The 23445-nt window shown below is 42.8% G+C and overlaps 1 protein-coding gene across 1 annotated transcript in view; it reads right to left on the bottom strand.

The window, feature by feature from the left end:
- Positions 1 to 23445, bottom strand: part of LOC124788184 (proton channel OtopLc-like) — a 132707-nt gene that overhangs the window by 64798 nt on the left and 44464 nt on the right. Inside the window, exons 5-6 of the mRNA XM_047255344.1 lie at positions 22155 to 22315; positions 17489 to 17627 (exon numbers count right to left, since the gene is read on the bottom strand). Coding sequence (XP_047111300.1) covers positions 17489 to 17627; positions 22155 to 22315 — 300 coding nt within the window. The remainder of the gene's footprint in view (positions 1 to 17488; positions 17628 to 22154; positions 22316 to 23445) is intronic.

Below are 23445 nucleotides of genomic sequence, written 5' to 3' on the forward strand. Positions count from 1 at the left end.
CAGGCTGCAAAGCGTACACAGATATAAAAAGAAGTGCTATAATCATTTCATCATTACCGTTCTTTATCGCTAAAGGAGAGGGGAAAAACAGAAGGTCATGAACAAACTTATGATAATTAATTCCAATTCAGACGATCAATCAGTGGGAGTGTAAGTCGTAAATTTAAGTGCTGGAAGTGAATGTGTACTACAAGTTACGGACACAGAAGCCTCTTTCAGTGCACTGAACTCTTTCGTTCAATCACTACTAAAATAGAACAATGACTGTAAAGCGCTACTGTTTTCACAAAACGTACTGTGCCCATTCGTCCTAAGTATCCTGCAACAAATTATTCCTGAAGATATCGAAAAGCTCCTACTGGAAAACTATCGATTCGACTGTTGCGCTAGAAAGAAAGATGGAGTTACTACTGTTGTGGCTGATGCTGACGCTAACTTCTTATTCGTACGGATGAAATCGAAAAAAGTTTGTTAGCTACTTTTTGAAATTTATAAGAAACTTTTCGAGTGTCAGCATGTGAGGGCAGTGGACTGTTATTTGTTTCCTACACACTGTTACCCTCTATATGTGACATTTTACATAACTTTCACAGATGGACACAAGTTCTTAAGAACGATGTTCTTATTTCTAAGTATCAGTATTGTTATAAGCATTAGAACGTAAATGCACGTTGTCAGATTGATGGTCCACCTCCTACTAAAATGAACTGTAGAGGTGACAGAAACGAACTTTCTGATGAAACAAAACAGAATTAATGTAATATGTATATTTATTTTCACACAATAAATTAGTTCCAAATCACATCTTATGTTTATTTTGTTTTCTTTCTCACTTAGTTACAAAGAATATACAATGTATTATATACATAAATCAGTTACAAAACGTATTTTTTTGTTGTCACACATTAATTCAGTCAAAATCATAATAAATCAGTTACAAAGCACATATAATGTTTTCAAACAGTAAGAAATCAGACGTTATCATCATCAGTATCTTTTTTTAGGCGGTAGTGACCTCAAAAAAGTACTACTTTTAACTGCAAGTGCAGATCGTGTATCATACTGAACTGGCAAGTCTGTGTTGTTCAATAGTGTGTACTACACGGCTTTTCGATTGCATAACATACCGTGTGGTAGATTTAACATCTGAATTTAGTACTCAGTTTCTGTAACCATCAAGGTCAACTTTTTAATGGAAGACTCCTTGACACCTTTCGCCCTACGCATTACACGTTGTGACTCAGGCTCGAGAGCGTACAGCTTAGCTGACAGACTGATAAATTCTGTTATGGGATCTCCATTTAATTCATCATTCAATAATCCTGCCATCTTCTTATTCAGAAGTGGAATATTATATTTGTTATCTACAGGGTAGCCTGAAGTGTCAAACCATTTATGAACATCATTCTTGATATCTTCATAATTATTGGAAGTTTTAAGACCATAAACTGAGCTGTCGGTTTCAGTGTAACACAGTTTCAGATGCTTTGCTGGAAACTTGTTTAGTATTTAGTTATAACAAAACTCTATGAGAAGAGTCTTTCATATATCTAAAACAGCCATTTCTACTGCTATTGGTTTATCAAACAGAAAATTAACTTTATTTAGTTCAATACCAACTAAATTTTCGTTAAATATTACACGCCCTTTAAAATTAGGTTTAGCAATCAGTGCAGCCGCTCCAAATTTATCGCTCCACCGTTTCGCTAGTTTTGTATCTACCAGCTTTCTTGCATTTTGCTTTGTTTAGCCGAAAACACTGTTATTCATAAGTTTGAAGAATTTTTTTTTCAAAATCATTGCTTGTACTCATACTTTCCTATGCGTTAGTGACAATGTATGGTTTCATCCATGGCACTTGCTTTAGTGATAGTATTCCGTGAATACTTGTAGGCAATGTTTTAAACTCCTGTAATGTATTACATAATTTTTCTTATCTCACAAAGCACAAATTAATTTGTTTGGAGCACTAGAGCAGGGTACAATGGTAGATCGGAATGTAGATCATGGATATATTCGGGATGTCAAAGATCTATTTCTAAAATGTATCCCACATTGGAATCATCTCGTACGTCTTCACATCAAAAATATCAAATGTTTTCAAGGCAACTCTAGCGAAGTCTGAGATAGGAAAGTGTTGCATCATTGTGCAACTGTAGAGGCTGTTAACATCGAGATAATTATATAAAGGACGATTCATTATTATTAGCCATAAACCTATTGTTTGCAACAGCATGCCGACAAGAGCAATGAACAATTCCACCTCTAATACCTCCCTCTACAAACATAAGTTGTTCAATGTTAGTGATGAGCTGCAGTTATGTTTCGCTAGTTTTAAGTCAAGCGACCCATTCCAAGCCAGGAGAAGTAACGTGATGAGCTGGGTCTCACTCATGTGTTTTAATGCACAAGTAGTGAAAATTACTAAAGAGACGTCAGATAACTGCAGCACTTCAATTTTCAAATACAAATCAGAGTACTCCCATAGAGTCTTGGGTTTGAATAAATGCCATACATCGCATGCGCTTTGGTAATCAGATTCTGTGACCATTCTACCACATGTTAACAATCTTTTAAAATTTTCAATCAGAGGTAAGTGGTCCTCCACGAAAACAGATTCGTTGCTCACATACTCATGTGGGAATATACCTTTTTGACTGATTAAATTAAACTCGTTATCACCAGAAAAGTATTTCTTAATTATCTTGAGTTCCTTCGATTTCAAGTATGAGGCACGCTTTTTGAGCCAACATGTCAAAAAGTTTAACGTGTCTATTAATCGGAAATTTATACTACATCACATTACTGTGCATTACTGGAATACTTTTCGTTAATGTTTTGTACGTCTCCATATTGAATAGTAGAATAGAAACAGGGCCTGGTTTTAACATAATTTCTTCATCATCATTGTCATCAACTAGCACCATTTTTTACGAAAATGCTTGTTATCAAAAAATGGTAGTTCTAATTTGTCAGATTGTGGAACACTACAGGCACTGTAAAAAGGGGTCTATATTTTATGTTGCAGCCAGCATGTGCCGCACCTCTGTACACATCTGGGAAATAACACTGGTCTCGGTGCTTACCGACACCTTTCTGAAAGGGTTATTATGCAAATATTTGTATGTTATCTCACTAACAATGTCCATTACAATTTGTAAAGTCTCACTGCAGTGAAATATTAAGGAAACTGATCTGCGCTCTCTAAAAGAACGTAAATGTGGCACAGAATTTGTCTCGCGAGATACGTTAGTGTTTACAGCAAAAGTATCAGGTATTGTTGAAGATGCGAATGCAATTTCTGAAGTGAATGCAAAAATAGTGCAGCCACGTAAGAAGGACTGCTTTAAGGAAGGGGAACATTTTACTGTCTTTGAAGTATATGATAAATAAGAGTGCATCTACTACACAGAATTATTTGTGAGCAAGTTTAACAATGTAGCTGACTGCTATATCAAAGACATTCTATTTGTACTCTACGGAGTACCCTCTCATAATGCATTTTAGTGTCAGTTTGATTTTGTTAACGGCGCTACTTGTTTCAAAACATGGCTATTTATTCTAATTGTAACAATCTGTTGTCTGCAATAGACGACACTTCGGCAAGTGCTGGAAGAGAACTATGAGTGTACAGTCTCCAAAGCGCATCAAATTAAATTTGGATCAGCAGGAAAACAGTGATCTGGAATGGGTTTCTGTAGAATTTGTTTTCAAGAATCGAATATATACGAGTGAAATAACAAATCCGGTTCATTTCAAGGCTACCAGATACTTCTTCCATGCCTGTTTCCCCGTCATTGACAACAGACTGCGAAATATCAAAAGGGCTCTTGCAATTAATTTTTTACTTGTCTGCAACTTTGTCCTGCCTAAGTCAGATGAAGTAAAAAGATGGGTATGAATGCAAATAGTGTTGATTTATTACCTTCCGAAATTAACAATGCTTGGTACTCAGTTATTTTTAAAGACAGTTATAGAAACTGGAGGCTTTCCAAATGAGAGATTCCGGTTGGGCACTACGAGACATAGTTAAATAGCGAATTAATGTTAACGAAAATCGAGGGTTTCATGCAGGGCAATACAGAAAACAGTCAAAAGTGATAGCAAATAAACATGCAGTAATTAACGTTCGCTCAAAAGACGATGCCTCTTTTAAGTGGGCAGCTTTAGCTGGTTTGTACCCTGCAAATAAGAATGCACAGCGTGCTTTTGTATACGTGTCACATGCAAATAAATTAAACTTTCACAACATACCTTTTCCTACAGAGTTGAAACATATGCACATATTCGAAAAACAGACTAAAACGTCTCTGTTAACATTTATGATATCTAGTACTCTGATTATGAGTGAATGGTCGTCAGTGACTGAGACGAAGATGATGAGAAGAAGAGGAAAAGATAGGGGAAAAAAATTAAAAAATTCCAAGCTGTTCTCCTGCATGTTACGAAGTACCATCATGAGAAACACGTAAATCTATTACCGTTACAGGTCGGAAACGCAGTATTTGCCATTTCTACTATATAAAAAACTTGTCGAGGCTAGTAGATTATAGCATTACTGCTCGTACTAAGTCTATAGCGATATGTCATCGCTGCCTGTGTTATTTTAGTTCCAAAGAAAAGTTAGAGGCACATTTGACCGAATGCGAAGGGGTTAAGCCAGTCAGCAGTATTACGCCTCAGCAGTATATGCCTAGTGGCAAAAAACAGTATGTAAAATTTATCAACTTCAGCAACAAGCTAAGGGTGCCTTTTATAATTTATGCTGACACGGAACGCATGCTAGAACCAGTCGCTACTTGTAGGCGTAGTAATAATGCACACCATTTACATACTCCATTCAGTATAGCCAATTATATTCACTGTAGCTACAACGATGAATATTCAGCGTTTAAACTGTACAGAGGTCGTGATTGCATGGAATGATTTACCCAACAGCTCTATCTACATCTACATCTACATACATACTCCTCAATCCACCATACGGTGCGTGGCGGAGGGTGCCTCGTACCACAACTAGCATCTTCTCTGTCTGTTCCACTCTCAAACAGAACGAGGGAAAAATGACTGTTTATATGCCTCTGAACGAGCCCTAATCTCTCTTATCTTATCTTTGTGGTCTTTCCGCGAAATATAAGTTGGTGGCAGTAAAATTGTACTGCAGTCAGCCTCAAATGCTGCTTCTCCAAATTTCCTCAATAGCGACTCACGAAAAGAACGCCTCCTTTCCTCTAGAGACTCCCACCCGAGTTCCTGAGGCATTTCCGTTACACTCGCGTGATGATCAAACCTACCAGTAACAAATCTAGCAGCCCTCCTCTGAACTGCTTCTATGTCCTCCCGCAATCCGACCTGATAGGGATCCCAAACGCTCCAACAGTGCTCAAGAATAGGTCGTATTAGTGTTTTACAAGCGGTCTCCTTTACAGATGAGCCATATCTTCCCAAAATGCTACCAATGAACCTAAGACGACTATCCGCCTTCCCCATAACTGCCATTACATGCTTGTCCCACTACATATCGCTCTGCAATGTTACGCCCAAATATTTAATCGACATGACTGTGTCAAGCGCTACACTACTAATGGAGTATTCAAACATTACAGGATTGTTTTTCCTATTCATCTGCGTTAATTTACATTTACCTATATTCAGAGTTAGCTGCCATTCTTTACACAAATCACAAATCCTGTCCAAGTCATCTTGTATCCTCCTACAGTCACTCAACGACGACACCTTCCCGTACACCACAGCATCATCAGCAAACAGCCGCACATTGCTATCCACCCTATCCAAACGATCATTTATGTAGATAGAAAACAACGGCGGACCTACCACACTTCCCTGGGGCACTCCAGATGATACCCTCACCTCCGATGAACACTCACCATCGACGACAACGTACTGGGTTCTGTTACTTAAGAAGTCTTCGAGCCACTCACATACTTGGGAACCAATCCCATATGCTCGTACGTTAGTTAGGAGTCTGCAGTGGGACACTGAGACAAACGCTTTCCGGAAATCAAGAAATATGGCATCCGTCTGATACCCTTTATCCATGGTTCGCAAGGTATCATGTGAAAAAAGGGCGAGTTGCGTTTCGCAGGAGCGATGCTTTCTAAAGCCGTGCTAAGGCATGGACAGCAAGTTCTCCGTCTCAAGGAAATTCATGATATTCGAACTGAGAATATGTTCGAGAATCCTACAACAAACCGAAGTTACGGATATTGGTCTGTAATTTTGAGGATGCGTCCTTCTACCCTTCTTATATACAGGCGTCTATGCAATGGCTGACATTGTCAATGGCCCTTTAGCCAAAATAAACAGATAATTTTAAGCCTCGAGGGAGAATCAGCTTTTCGCTTTGCGAAACAGAAACGTTAGCGTTTGTGAAACTGTTTCAAAGTCAACGATGTCCATGCTGTTCAGCCTACCGCGATATATCGTAAGGACTTGCCCTGAGTTCAAAAATTGGAATTCGTCTCCGGTGACAGCAGAGAGCCACTCTGGCATATTTTGCAGTCCTTTTAAGTAGACGACAACTGCTGCTCCAAACTTGGTGGTTGTACGCCTGCCGCTGACAATCGAGTACTTTCCTTCTTGTTCTAGCGCCGACAGCCGTCAAGCGCGGTTTGTATTGCCTCCCTCACCTAGGCATTTTAAGTTCTGTAAAACAGAATGAGAAGCGTCCCTGTCCTCTTTAGTTACACAACAAGCAGTTACTATGGATGAAAAAATGTTTGACAATTAGCAGTAAATAATATATGTTGAACTTACATTTTCTGGAGAGTTGTCTGTGTGTTGCTTTCCCATAGAAAAGACGATGTCAGACGATGACGATGATGATGACAATGGCGACAATGACAGACGCCGCCCGCGGGAAAGGCGATGTTGATTCTGAAATAAAACCTCTGTCGCTTCCAAAAAAAGCAGAATATCCCTTTCCAGAACATTCTCGGAGTGAGAGAGAGAGCGAAAGAAAGTGGGAGAGGACCCACCTAACACCACTTCCTACTGCTATTGTTTTTGTTGTTCTTGCTGTAAAAGAAACATACGTTGCAGACTCTCGGGTCGATGAACCAAGAGAGAAACAGTCAGCTGCTGACGAGAACACCTCAGTGCACTTTTCGCCCTCTGCTGTGCGTCTTGCAACTCCACATATGTCGCTCTGCACACGCGTGGTGTTTAAAGGAGGGACATTGGCAACGATCCCGCACGTACTGAAGCACTGCAGGTTGTTGTTTTCGGCATACACTAAACAGAAAAAAAATGCTACCACACTTTTGCACGCATACAAATGCTTCGTTATGTTTTCCTTCCTCCTCCTCGCCTTCGAGAATGATGCTGGCAGTATAGATACTAATGTGATAGTTATGTGGTGTGGTAGAGGGAGAAAAGATTGACCGTGGCACTCACCACCTTCAGCGTATACACAAAACACAGCTGGCACGCGTACAAGTGTTGTTATATCAGCTGTCCTCCTGCTGGCGTTGTCATTGCTATTACTATGAATATCTGCTGGTTTCCTCCACATACATCACGTGCTTACACACAGTGTAGCTTCTGGAGAAGTTCGAGAGGAAGAAGAATACTGTTTTCTGCATTGTACAGTGGCTCCTCTAAAAAAATTTTCTTCTTCGACTTCTTCCCTGTTTCGATGCAACTAGTTAGCACTTTTGCAGCAGCAGGATGGCTGTGATATAACGAGGAAAAAAATTACACTCACACATAACACTTAAAACAAGATGCTTTTTAGAGAACTGCTGTCAGTCGACATTGCTGTGCTGAGAAGCTTTTCGTTATTGTCGTCGCTGTAGAAGCAAATCTTCTTGTCACCCATCAGGAACAGAATTTTCTTGTCACATACACATACAATATCAAGCGTCTTATTTAGAACTGTACAATGATACCAGCCACGGCAGCAGTAAATAAGAAGATTACATGATTTCACCGCTGACTTTTCTTTCTTTCTTTCTTTCTTTCTTTCTTTCTTTCCATGAATAAAGACAGCATTCGTAGATCTGCAAGGATTGAAAGATGATGCAAATAATTTTGTGCCTAAACAAGTAGTTGCTATCTTCGTAGATGTAAGGTATGTTATTGCAGATGAATACGTCACTATCACTCAAGTTGTAGCCTTTACCAGTCTATTAGAAATTACTCAGAAGATAAATCCGTGGCTAACACGTAATCATCACCACGAGCAGTGGTGTGTCGTTACTGCGAGGAACACTTTGTGGGAGTTGTGCAAATGCAGCGATTTTATTATGGTGATGGGTCAAGGGATCACCAAAGCACTGGATTGAAGCATGGAGGGTAAAAATTGTAGGGGGAGACCAAGAGATGAAAATACACTATGCAGATTCAGAAGGATGTAGGTTGCACTATTTATTCGGAGATGAAGAGGCTTGCACAGGATAGAGTAGTACGGAGAGCTGCATCAAACCAGTCTCTGGACCACAAAAACAACATGAGTCAAGAAAAAGTAGAATGGAAATCTGCTTTACTTGGTGTGCATTGTGCTAGAGTAGTCTACATGCAATCTTTCGACTGTCCCTCACTGAAAACTTTGAAAAAAATCTTTCAATATTCCTGAAGATCGACGTATGACAGAGATTAACGTATTATAAGATGGTGCTTTGAGAATATATAAAAATTTCTGTTAGACTATATGAATGTACTTTCATTTTCTTCTCCTCCTTTTCTTTTCGCCTCACTCCACTCCATAGAAGCAAACAGTTTATAAAAGTTCTGTCATTTCAGAGGTATATTGTCTTCCATGAGGAACGTGTTAAGAAGAAAGCGTGATGCAAACTGCCATTGCTCAAGAGGTTCATCGTCCTGCTCGCCAGATTTGTCCTAGGAGAGCAGTTATTACAAAAGGACTTGATGATCTTCATCAGATATACTTAGCTGACATGACTGCATATTTAGAATGGAATTCTGAAGGTAAATATTTATTAACAGTAATTGACTTTTATTACAAATGCGCATGAGCTGCCGCTCTGAAGACTAAAACTGGTGTCGCAAATGCAGACGCACTTAAAAATATATACACAAAATGCAAGCGTTTCCCAATGCATTTAAAAACTGATCCAGGAAAAGAATCCTGCACTTTTATAAAGTTACTGCAGCATCTCAGAATTAATCATTACTCCACTTTTTGAAATTTGACAGCTTTAACAGAACTCTCAAAAGTCTTATGTTCGGGAAATCTACCGCTCGGGGCACCTACAAATGGATTAACACTATACAAGATATGGTCACACAGTATAATCACATGAAACACAGAACGATTAAAATGTGGCCAGTCGACGTAACAGATCGAGAATTCTCTTCACCCTCGACGGATGACTGGTGTGCAATGACCAGTCCACAGAATAATCGGTGCGATATTCCTTGATGGCACGATGACTACCGAATGATACTTGAAGATTTTGGAAGATGATTTCATTCCCATTATCCAAAGTGACCCTGATTTCGACAAGATATTGTTCGTGTTCGATCCTATCGAATTAGGAGAGTGATGTCCTGGAGGAGCACTTTGGGGGCGGCATTCTGGCACTGGGGTACCCAGAGGCCACTGGCATGGCCCTCGATTGGTCGCCATATTCTCCGGATCTGAATACATGCGACTCCTTTTCCCGGCGCTGTATTAAAAACAAGATGTACAGCAATAATCCCAAAACCATTGTTGAGCTGGAAACAGCCATTCAGGAGGTTATCGACAACATCGATGTTCCGACACATTAGCGGGCAACGGAGAATTTCGCTATTCATGTGCTTCAAATCATTGCCAATGATGGCAGGCGTATTGAATATATCGTAACCTAAATCCGAACGTATGTAGTGACGTTTACATGCTGAATAAAGTGTGTGGACGCTGTAGTTTGTAACTAATTCACGTTTTCATTTTTTTCTTCACGGAGTTCAATAATTGTCACCCTGTATCTACCGTGTGTAACAAAATCAAAACGGTTGATCCACGTCGGTCTAATTTCGAAACTGGTGATTATGTCAGAATTAGTACACGTAAACAGACTACAGTCTTTGACTAAGAATACACTGCAAAATGGTCCACGAAATTTTCAAAATATGTTAAGTGCAAGAAGGCAATCCGAGGACATATCTCTTAGAAGAGTACAATTCTCAGCCTATAGCGGTAGCTTTCTATGCTGAAGAGCTTAAAAAACTAAATCTCCGTCAACATATATTGTTGAGAAAATCTTACGTAAGAAACGAAGCAAAGCTCTGATAAAGTGTCTTGGATTCAGCAATGCACACAACAGCTGGATTAATTTGTAAAATTATCCGCAATATACGTTGAGTTAGGTCTTACATATGCTGATTTAGGTGTATGTGTATGAGTGTGTGTGTGTGTCTGTGAGTGTGTTTGTGTGTGCATAGCCGTGCCGGGCTGCTGTCAAGCAGCTGTCAGGCTGCCACACTGGAGTGTGACGTCATAGTTACGTATATAGGGGACGGTGCTAAGCTTGGGTGCGTATGTACGGCTCAAAAAGTGTGCCAAAACACCCATTAGTATGCTACTTACATCCTTATATTTGTAAGCTGAAAACTTTATCAAATTCTTTTATTTAATTTTTCTTGACACAATATAGTGTACATTTATCCTTTTTGCGCTCAATACAAATGGTTTCCAGAGTATACAGCGTCGTCGTGATTGTTTGCTTAATTACGAATGCTGCGTATTCTTCAAATTTTAAGGTAACTCTGACATTTGATTCCAGATATGACGTTACTATCATAAAAATACAAAAGTAATAGACATATACTTCCCATATTTGTAAGCTATTACATTTTCGTCTTGACTTCTGTGTTGTAGTCGTGTATAGTCATACTCTAACATATAATGAAATGATATAAGCTTGTTCAGCTGATGAAGCAGAAATGAGATCTGCCTTTGTCCGAACTGGTACAATCGTTTCGCGATGTCTGTGTTGTGTGCTTGGTGTATTTCTGTTAAGAACGTGTATTACTCGCCAAGGCAAATTGTTGAGTCGGTCACAGCGTGGACAACCTTCGTCACTTGACTACCTACAGTAAGGTAGACAAGCAAAAGCTAAGTAATTCAATGGTGTGCATATTACGGACACGGTGACGAGTGGAGCAAGATTCATATATCACCCTCAAAGCAGAATATTGAAAATGCACGCAATAAATATTTCATTGATGATGCAGATAAATACGTAGCTAGAAAGTTATATCTGGCTGATTGTGGACAACAGAATGAAGCCACCTTCTTAACAAATATTTCACAGCTTTTGGCTCTCAGCACTTCCATGCTGACAGAGATACTCTGAGAGAAACTATTCCATATATGGAATTCGATTTTAAAAGATGCCACAGTATACGAGTCATTATGTGTAACATATCTGAGAAAATACAATACTGCATTACATTTTTTTACGAAAAAATGAACAATCAGAAAGAAAACGGGAAGTCGTTTATTTATACTAACCGTAGTTTTTCACATATTGCTTTGTGAATGATTAGTGTCAGTAAGTAGCAGTGTTCGAAGAGTATTATCAAATAACAGTGACAGTGTTCATTATTCTGCATGTAGACAATGAGTTGTATTTCGTTTAGTGTAAAATTATCGCTTATGATTATAGGAAAAGAAACTTTGGACTATCGTACGCAAACGGATAGAATAAATCAAAAATACCTGGGGACAAGGGAAGCAGAACTTTCGGCATTAATTAATGGGCACCAACCATCTCTTGTCTATTCAACTGACAAAATTTTGCAAGAAGGTAATTCCCCTCCTACTCTTGTCATACCATCTAGACTTAAATACAATAGACGTGGTGTCGAATCTTGCAAACAATAAGATCGGCCTTTGTAATACGTCAAGCATCTCGCTCTCTAACTTAAAGAAATAGCTACCTATGATTTTGCTGCTATAAAATAAACGTCGTATGTCATCGAGCATAGTATAAACTCTTCCACTACTTTTCAGCGCTACGGAGTGAAAGAGCAGCGCTGCCACGGCTGTTGCGAAAGGGCTGTGGAAGGCAAGCAAATGCACGTTCACGTCATATGTAGTGACACCACCGGCCTCTTTCCACACTGCCGTCCGGGAGCAAGTGCCCGCAACACCGACGACACAGCAGAAAGTCAGGACGCCCACGGAAATGGCAGGCCAAATGCTGTACTTCCAGTCATCGCTTTGTTTTTGTGCACGTTGGAGGAAGTGGTGATACCGAAAGTAGGCACCGAAAATGCATAAATACCCATCAAGTTTAGTCAAAGGCGGTCCCCTCTTTAAACTCCAAACCTACACCCTGCCTATCAATTTTGTCCGTCTGGTCGCTTCCTTCCTCTCGCGCTGTCCTTTCTATGTCACCCTCCACAACACCAACTCCCATATCTTTTATCCCACTGCTAGCGTCTCCCCTCTCCTTTATCTCTTGTATACAGCCGATATGCCCAAGCCACCCCCACCTGTCCACCTTCCCCAGTATGCTGATGACACCGCCTTCCTGGCTCTCTATTTTACCCTTCAACTGTCCCAATGCACCCCCCAAAGCCACCTTAATCAATTCACCACTTGGTGTAACCAGTGGTTCCTCCGTCTCAACCCTTCCAAAACCCAAGCCGCATCACTGGTCATTCTGCCTCCATGATTTCTACCTCACCCTTTATGGTCATCCCATCCAACTCACCCCCAGCCTGAGATACCTTGGCCTCACCGTCGACCGTCACCTCACCTCGACCCCTCACCTCCATCTAGCAGAAAGCCCATTCCCACCTCCACCTCTTGAAACTTCTGTCTGGCCGGACATGGTGATTACATCCTTCCACCATCCTCCACACTTGCAAATTCCTCATCTGTCCTATCCTCTGTTATGCCAGCGTTGTCTGGATCTCTGCACCCACCCACTTTTACAAGGCCCTCCAAATCCTCGAAAGCCTTGCCTTCTGTATCTGCCTTCCTTCCCCCACACGGCTCCTGTATGAACTCATCCCCTTCCCCCAACTCCTCCTGTTCCTCCAACATCTCCGCATCCTTTACACTGTTCGCATCCTTGATCGCCCCCACCTCCTGGTTTCCTCCTTCCTCTCCACCCCCTGCCCGTTGCTGCGCCTCTATCGCTGTAAGCAGAGTGGTTGTAGGCGCCACAGTCTGGAACCGCGCGACCGCTATGGTCGCAGGTTCGAATCCTGCCTCGGGCATGGATGTGTGTGATGCCCTTAGGTTAGTTAGGTTTAAGTAGTTCTACGTTCTAGGGGACTGATGACCTCAGACGTTATGTCCCATAGTGCTCAGAGCCATTTGAACCATCTATCGCTGTATCCCTCCCTCTCTCCACCTCCACACTCTCCATCACCTTCATCAGGGCAATTTCCATCGCCTCCCCCTCCCGGATGATGAACTTCGCCATGACATCCACCCTTCCTTCCAATCTGGCCTTGTTCCCCCCTCCACAGGGCCCCCTTTTTCCTCTCCCCTCCTTCTCCCAGAGCGGATTTTCTTCCTCCCCCCCTGAGACCCTGCACCCCATCCTTGCCTCTTTCCCTCCCATGTCCCAACCTGGCCCTCTTCGGCGCGCCCCCCCCCCACCCATCTCCCCCCTCTCTTCCCCTCCAACCCTTCTTCCCTTCTCCCTCATCTCCTTGCACATGGCAGCTCCTCTGTTTTGATTATCGTCAGTGTGCCATGTCGTGTTTAGTGCTGTTTCTCCTGTGCATCGAGAGGTGTGATTTTAATTGTGTGCTGGCCTTGTACTTAGTGTTACTGTCAGTGTTTGTTATGTGCTACGCCATCCATCGCTACTTTTGTGCTCTGGTCATATTGCGCCTCATGTTCTTTTAATTGTCCATGTGGTTTTTTACGTGCGCTACTTTTTTACAGTTTTTATCTCCATTTTACAGTAGCCCCTTTTTTGTCTATTCTCTTCCATGATGCTCCCCCTTTTTTATATCTATGTTCACCATGCTTTCTCCTTTGTTATTTTTAAATGTCTTCTATTGTTTTTTCTATGTCTTTCGGCTGAAGAGCAGTGCATATACTGCTGCCAGCCCGCCCCGATGGGGAATTGAAATACAATAAAGGAAAAAAAAGTCAAAGGCGTTGCAGTCTTGCAGCACCATCTATGAGTGGAGGACTACACCAGGCGATGGGGCGACACAGCTCTGCAAGCGGTCACTACAAGACTGTGGCTCCACCACTGACGAGCCTACTAATGGTTCTAAGTCCAATGCTGTGGACATGGCAACATCCAGCTCGTGGGCCACTTTCGGGCTCACTTCAACTGCATTTAGCCTTCTGCTCTGGAGGGCAGCCATTCATGACTTGGGTTGTGTAGGCATTCCACCGTCTGCGCTTGTGCAGGCAAACTAACAGTGGACGACTCTCCTCTCAAGAGAGGGCATCATTGCTGGAGACTGTCTTCGTCTACAACAGCGCCAGTAGTCAACTCTTTTTACCTGTGGCCCACTTCTGTATCTCTGTTAGTACTAAAATTTTCCAAGTGGCCACCTGTTTCACACTAACGGTTATTTATAAAGTGGGAAAGTAAGGTTAAAGCATATCATAATACACTGATATTCAGAAAAAAAAACACCTTGAACGACTAGAGATAGGACGTTCACATTCACAGGACATGTGCATTAGTAAGTTCTGCAGAAATGATTAGCATTTCAGTAGCCAGGGATCAACATGTGTCCCATTGCCTAATAGGCACAGGGTCCACCATGGGCCTTAATAACTTGCTCCATGCGTGACAACACGGACACGTATAAGACGTGAATGACGTTCTGTGACATAGCAATCCACGCTGCATTTACCTTTTTCCAAAGTTCATCTGTGGTGGTTGACATTGCGTCACAGCCCTGCACATGTCGTTTCACCACGTCCCACACATTTTCCATTGGTGACAATTCTGGTGAGCTTGCGGGAGAGGACAAAAGGCTGACATCCTATTACTCCAAAATGGCATGTGTGCGGACAGTAACATGCGGTAGTGCAGTGACTTGCTCAAACATGGCGTCTGAGGTGCTGTGCAAAAAAGGTATGGCTATGGGTCGAAGGATGACATTCACGTAGGTCACACAGGTCACAGTGCCCTGGACACACACCTGCTGTGATGTGTGGTGGTACGTAATAGCACACCACACCATAAGGCCTTGAGGTAGTGCTGTATGTCTTGTGCGAATGCAGTCACGGCCATGCCGCTCCCCTTGTCTGCGGTGAACCAAAATGCGGCCTTCATTTTCAAACAAACAGAACCTGGATTCGTCCGAAGACACTAACAGATGCCATTCCTGTCCCCAGTGACGTCGTTTCATACACTATTGTCCTCTAGCACGTTTTTGCACATTCGCCAAAGGTAGGCGGAGAAGTGGACGACGCACACGTAATCCATGCAGTAATAAAAGGCGTCGAACTGTCACCCCTGCTAGTGTACGATGTGTTACACTGTTCCACTGTTGCGCAGAAGCAGAGGAGGGCGCAGATCCATCCTGCAATGCCATTCGGATGTGGTGTCGATCTTCTCGGGGGATGGTCTGTGTGGTGCCACCTGACCCATCTCGTCGTGTTCTATTGCCTTCCATGAACCATTCTTTTCACACCCGTTGCACTGCCGAAACACCCCCGTCCCATAACAGCAGTAATTTCCCGGATGGATGCATCACAAGAGCACTCTAATTACGCGTCCTCTTTCAAAATCATTGATACGTCTGCGAGGCAATCTGCACGTCTGCTCAAGTCACACAGATCCATTACATTCGGTTTATAGCAACAACGAGAGCCGCAAGCACATTTTACTGATAGATGGTGTTGCTCCGCGATATCGATGTTGACCTTGAACCCACGGACCCACGTGTATCAATACTCTGTAAACTTTTTATGGAGGTATAATGAAAATGTTCTTAAAATCCTTACCGACTGCCAAACATTCGCCTTGAAAACTGGAAAGCCCATTAGTTGGTAGTAGAGAGCGCTTTGACTACCACTGGTGTACAAGAATCACGGCGGGCTTTCGCGTCTGCCGACACGCCCTGCCCTGAGTTGTAGAGTCGTGCCAAGACGGTGCACGTGCTGCAGCATTCCTGTCTCACCATTCACGAAAGCCTCGTCGCTGTCAGCACACGCCAAGGGGGCGTTACCATACGGAACGACGCTACGAATGCTGTAGTTTGTTTTATAACAACATGTGTGACTGTTCGTGATGCTTTCTTGAGCCACAGCAAATCAACATGCCGAGGACAAGACACCATCTAAGCTCAAACCTTCCACTACAGAGACCAACCACCTGGCCGTCTACAATAGTGTAAACCATTCGATGTGACACCACTTCGGCGACTTCTGAATAACTTCCGCCGCTTTTAGTTCCAAGTGTTATTTCAATTGGCATGTTGTTGAGAGGACGTTCTTCCAGACTGCGGTCGGCAACGACTATAAAAGACAGCAAGTGTCTGGCGCAGTTGTTAGATCGGTGCAGATTTCAGTGCTAGGTCATCGAAAAGGGCCAGCGTGTGAACGATTCAACGAAACATCATCGGTATGGGGTTTCGGAGCCAAAGGTTCGCTCGTATGCCCTTGATGACAGCACGACACAAAGCTTTAGGCCTCTCCTGGGTCCGTTAACACCAACATTGGACTATTGATGACTGGAAACATTTAGCCTGGTCGGACGAGTCCCGTTTCAAATAGTATCGAGCGGATGGACGTGTACAGATATGGAAACAACCTCAAGAATCCATGGACCCTGCATGTCAGTAGACCATACTGGTGGAAACGCTGTAATAGTTTGGGGCGTATGCACTTGGAGTGATGTGAGACTCCTGATACGTCTAGATACGACTCTGCCACGTGACACGTACGTAAGAATTCTGTCAGATCACCTCTATCCATTCATGTCCATTGTACATTCCGACGGACTTGGGCAGTTCCAGCAGGACAATACGACTCCCGACACGTCCGGAATTGCTACAGAGTGGCTCCAGGAACATTCTTCTGAGTTTAATCACTTCCGCTGGCCACCAAACTCCCCAGACAAGAACATTATTGAGCATATCTGGGATGCCTTGCAACGTGCTGTTCAGAAGATATCTCCACCTCCTCGTACTCTTTCGGATTTACGGATTTATGGACAGTCCTACAGGATTCATGGTGTCAGTTCCCTCCAGCACTACTTTAGCCATTAGTCGAGGCCATGCCACGACGTGTTGCGGCACTTCTGCGTGCTCGCGGGCGCCTTAAATGATATTAGGCAGTGTAACAGATTCTGTGGGTCTTCAGTGTATTTCATAATGTGAAGACGGTTTTAAATTTCCGTGGAATGCATAAACTAACTGTGAAACAAACGAACGTGAAATTTTTGAATGAACACTGAACGTGACATAAAAAATTCCTGATATTTGGAGTCTGAAGTTTTGCTATTCAAATAATTCGTTTCAAAACTGGTGGCAGACATAATTATGGCCTTTATATACTAGAGATGGAAGTAGAAGAAAGTACCTGAACTCGTCGAGTAGAGTGCGATGATCTCGTGCTTGGTCTCCTGAATGAGAACATTGAGCCAGACGCAGACGTTGCATGCAATCATGTGCATCAGCCCGAACCTCATGGGCACATGGTAGGTGCGAACTTTAAGTTGCTGAAACATAGACAAACCAACAGCTTCGCATTACCACTAAATCGTCACCGCGTATTGGGTTGATGAGTTAAAATACACAAAACAATTGTAGGAGATAGTATGTTCGCAAGTGTACGCCAGAAATTAAAGGGAAGTGTAGCAGAAGCGCTGACGGTGTCAATGAAGGCAGGAAAGCTATTTAGAGGAACCTCTATCTCTTCCGTATGAATACAGATTATTCCACAAATGTAATCCCGGGTGATCAACTGACTTTCAGCATCAACAGACACAATATTTCAACAAATAACCACGTTGTCATCGTTAGATGTACTGAGGAATGATTGCCTAGAACCTGGAGTGCTGCATTCGTCTCCTCCTGCCCCTCCACCTTTCACTGACCAGCCGCCCCGTCAGTGATTCACGTGCTCGGGTGCGAGCCCAGGCGCCCGGCTAGTTCTAATACCTGACCTCTGATGTGAATACTCCAGTTGGGCCTATGTGCATATGCAAGTGGTTTTAATGTTTTAGCTTATATTTACTGTGCTGAAGATGACCAAACAATGACCGAAATATAAATGTGGAATAAATAGCATTTGCTACTGATTGCTGTACCCTTTACTACTTGAAATTCATACAGTCGCTGAGTACAAATGTTTCCCTATCGAAACAAAGCTAACAAAACAAAGGAACTAACTGAAGAGGATACGGCCATAGCATTTATTCCGTCTTGTGGTGCATTACCTGCAAAGTTAGGAACAATTCTCAAAAATACGGAATGGAGACTCATTTCTGCCCACCAGCTAAAAAGCGGGCACGGCTTACTAAGGTCAAGGACGGCTTCTGACTGCTGAGGGCAGGAGTCTATCAAATCCCAAAGTGGCATGAGATGCATAGGTAAGACAGCGGATACTGTCGTAGATGGTTGCTCTGACGACCAACGACACACCAAGCTGGAGAAACCTAACAAGTCGGCAGTCGTGGAATTTGCACCTTCAGAATTACGTGCGCCAGATTTAGACCATACTGAGGCTTTGACACAGATATCTAACTTCTGGACTCCGTCGTTAAATAACCCATCGAGATTCGAGTAAACATCTGATCAATCGAGACAATAACAACATAGCTAGTAAGACCTGGAGAGATACTCGTAGCCTGATTTGGAATAGGAGCGAGATATCCTACAGCAAACCGACTTTGGAGTCAGGAAGAGCAACACAGAGACGCTGCCAATACGTGTTGGTTGGCACGGACAATAGACAGAGCGACAAGTTGGCGAAAGGGGAGAAGGAGATACTTGCTATGCACCCTCATCTGGGCACGAAGTGACGAACGAGCGGCAGGATGGAAGGAGGGACATGAAAACACCATTACAGCTCTTGTGCAGTCACTTCACCATCGTATCAGATTATGGTAACGTGGTCGCTTGCCGAAATACACTCCTGGAAATTGAAATAAGAACACCGTGAATTCATTGTCCCAGGAAGGGGAAACTTTATTGACACATTACTGGGGTCAGATACATCACATGATCACACTGACAGAACCACAGGCACATAGACACAGGCAACAGAGCATGCACAATGTCGGCACTAGTACAGTGTATATCCACCTTTCGCAGCAATGCAGGCTGCTATTCTCCCATGGAGACGATCGTAGAGATGCTGGATGTAGTCCTGTGGAACGGCTTGCCATACCATTTCCACCTGGCGCCTCAGTTGGACCAGCGTTCGTGCTGGACGTGCAGACCGCGTGAGACGACGCTTCATCCAGTCCCAAACATGCTCAATGGGGGACAGACCCGGAGATCTTGCTGGCCAGGGTAGTTGACTTGCAGCTTCTAGAGCACGTTGGGTGGCACGGGATACATGCGGACGTGCATTGTCCTGTTGGAACAGCAAGTTCCCTTGCTGGTCTAGGAATGGTAGAACGATGGGTTCGATGACGGTTTGGATGTACCGTGCACTATTCAGTGTCCCCTCGACGATCACCAGTGGTGTACGGCCAGTGTAGGAGATCGCTCCCCACACCATGATGCCAGGTGTTGGCCCTGTGTGCCTCGGTCGTGTGCAGTCCTGATTGTGGCGCTCACCTGCACGGCGCCAAACACGCATACGACCATCATTGGCACCAAGGCAGAAGCGACTCTCATCGCTGAAGACGACACGTCTCCATTCGTCCCTCCGTTCACGCCTGTCGCGACGCCACTGGAGGCGGGCTGCACGATGTTGGGGCGTGAGCGGAAGACGGCCTAACGGTGTGCGGGACCGTAGCCCAGCTTCATGGAGACGGTTTCGAATGGTCCTCGCCGATACCCCAGGAGCAAGAGTGTCCCTAATTTGCTGGGAAGTGGCGGTGCGGTCCCCTACGGCACTGCGTAGGATCCTACGGTCTTGGCGTGCATCCGTGCGTCGCTGCGGTCCGGTCCCAGGTCGACGGGCACGTGCACCTTCCGCCGACCACTGGCGACAACATCGATGTACTGTGGAGACCTCACGCCCCACGTGTTGAGCAATTCGGCGGTACGTCCACCCGGCCTCCCGCATGCCCACTATACGCCCTCGCTCAAAGTCCGTCAACTGCACATACGGTTCACGTCCACGCTGTCGCGGCATGCTACCAGTGTTAAAGACTGCGATGGAGCTCCGTATGCCACGGCAAACTGGCTGACACTGACGGCGGCGGTGCACAAATGCTGCGCAGCTAGCGTCATTCGACAGCCAACACCGCGGTTCCTGTTGTGTCCGCTGTGCCGTGCGTGTGATCATTGCTTGTACAGCCCTCTCGCAGTGTCCAGAGCAAGTATGGTGGGTCTGACACACCGGTGTCAATGTGTTCTTTTTTCCATTTCCAGGAGTGTATTATACACATTGGACACTGACATTCGGCTGTTTACCCGTGAACTACATTCTAACTCGCCCAGCGTCTCACCAAGCTTTTGTTCACTTCCAAGGACTTTCTAACATTCTGTAAGCGTCTATGAATATCTGCGATGCTCTGGTTCTCCGTCAAAACAAAATTTGGTGGTGATTGGAATTGAAAATTGGTGGTTAGTTCCTATTGGACCAAACTGCTGAGATCATCGGTCCCTGGGCTTACACACTACTTAATGTAACTTAAAGTAACTTACTCAGAGGACAACACACACACACACACACACGCCCGAGGGAGGACTCCAATCTCCGACGGGGGGAGCCGCGCGAGCCGAGCCATGGCTCCTCAGACCTCTCTGCTACCCAGCGCGGCTCAAAATTTGGTGTCAGCTCACTGCTTGGAACACAGTTCTGTTACAGACGCCATCATCAAGGCAACCACCCCATGAAATTTCGTGAAATTATAAGAGCTAAAGGGGGAATATTCCACGATGTCCCACAACAAATTCGGCATTTTTTCAACCGAAATTGGCGTAGAAAAGAAATGTATTGCATTACTCATTGAAAGCCCCCCTCTATACAGAAGATCTACACGAATCACTGAAGAACACGCACTAACATCCTGCGAAAACATCCTGCGCCAGTTAGATACATCGATCTTCGAGCTGTTGGTAGATGGTTGAGTGCAGAGCAGATCATAAAGCCAAACAGAGGGTAGAAAAGGAGGTATTTATATTTGTGACTGAGGACAGTGTCCTTAATAACATTACACCACTATTTACTTCATTTGGAGACTAATAATCATAGCTTTACCAGTTTGTTTTTTAGTTTGGTTAGTACCTCTAAGTACATGTGGCAAGAGAAAGCTATTAATGCTTATTTTCCCCTGGGTTGATAATGCTTAAGTGTCAACGCATGGACACAAAATGGTTAGTCTATACTGACAGTTAGCGGTGTTGTTATGACAGAGCAGAAATCATCAGGTAGTAAAAATTGTGACGTGTTTGTGAGAAAACAGTTCGACACAGAAAAAGCTACCAACACATTCATGTGTGTACATATTAAGCTACCACATGCAAAAATATCTGCATTCATAACCGTTATACCCTGTTTATGAAATGTATAAATGATAGTTTCTCACAATTGTTCTACATAATGATAAAAAGGCTGTAGGGCGATTCAGACAGTTCATACGAACAATTACGTAATTTCCACAGTGAAAAGAATTGTAAATTTGAACGTACAGATTGCTAAAGAGGTTATCTCGTTTTTTATTGTTTTTATTTTATATTTTGAGCCTAATGACATAGTTCTTGTCTACAGGTATTGAGCCGCAAATGGACACTGTGTTCAGAACTAGTTACTAATAAATCTGAGTGTGAACGCAACTACGACAGGAAACAAAATCAGAGAAAAACCTAACTATACATGAATATATCACAACAGAGTTTGAAATACATAAATACAAGTGCACTTAATTGTTAATAAATAAGGAAATTAATGACAGAAGATGGTCTGTTTCCGCTTTTTGTTAGCTACAACATAAAATAGTTTTTTTTTTATTTTACCTGAATGTGGCTCGAAATTAGGCAACCGTATAGTGTTTGATCTACACGAAACGGTGGCAATTTAACCGATGGATAAAACTAACTGGAGTAGCTAATGTCTGGTAGTGTACCTTATTGCTGAGGAATATGAACTGCATCTGCATGATGATGAAGATCATCCGGGCGATGGGCGTCACAGACAGCATCACGTTGTAGCATTTGGGGTTCTTCTCCAACTCGAAGAACTGGCCAAACTCCAGCCCGGAGTATATCATGCTACCGATTCCAAAAGCTGCGGTAAGAACACTAAGAATGTTTTTAACCATATTAGAGAAATAATTAAACAACAAAAATTCATTCTAGTGGCGTTAGAATGCGGTATCTATTGCAAAATTAAAGCCTGATGGGAAAAGAATATGAGGCACTCATGCCCAGTTTTGAGGCTATTCATTTAACTGCTATATATCCTCGTCCAGTTTTTCTAGATAAATTTGAATCGTTTATAACAAATACACTTTGCGTGCGTGCAGAAATAAATAGTTGTAGGATTGGTCTAAGGCGTATTTCATTCAAGAATTTCATTCCAGATAAAAAACTTTCTCTTTTTGATTGAGCAACTGGAAACAATTACAGACATTCTCGTACACAAATTATTGATTACGAATTCTAAGATGTTGGAAAAAAGGAGGATAAAGAGGGACTCGTACTTTCTACAAAATCGGAAACTCTGTAGATCAAATGTGTCGATATCTGAAAACCTAATATGGTGTACACATTTATTCATATATTAACATTATGATATTAGACTGCATAATCGTGAAATATTGTTAAAACAATATGAAACACATACAATACATTGTTTTGAATATAATTAATATATTTTAACCCACACAGATGTAAAGTCTTATAAACTATACCGCTTTCTAAATTATATGACCAAAATATCTAGCAAACTATGTCCATGGTTACGCTGCCTGTTGGACAGAATGCGCATTAGTTTGTATCTAGCTGTTGTAACGTAACCACTTCCACAGACCGTTAAGAATTCTGGCGTGAAATGGGTATTTTGTGGTATGAAGAAGAACATATTTGCTTTTAAAGCTAAGCATCAACTATCTTGAAGTACGTTAAGTCAATTCACAATGTATATAGTATACAACTATACTTATTCAGTCGCAATAAAGCGCAGAAACATTTAAAATTCTCCTAGCATCTGCTAGGCGTCCTCTTATTAAGTATACCACCACTGTTCTCATCAATTATACCAGTAAATTTTAAAATAATTTTGTTTTTTAATGTTTCAACAATTGATTTGATATAATAATTGTACTGGTGTATGTATTTCCAGTTGTAAAAACGTGAACACAGGAGGCTTATTTATGGGTAATGTTTGGGAGACAGGTTTTCGCATATTTTATTGTT

The sequence above is a fragment of the Schistocerca piceifrons genome, chromosome 3 (assembly GCF_021461385.2).
Source record: "Schistocerca piceifrons isolate TAMUIC-IGC-003096 chromosome 3, iqSchPice1.1, whole genome shotgun sequence".
NCBI lineage: Eukaryota > Metazoa > Arthropoda > Insecta > Orthoptera > Acrididae > Schistocerca > Schistocerca piceifrons.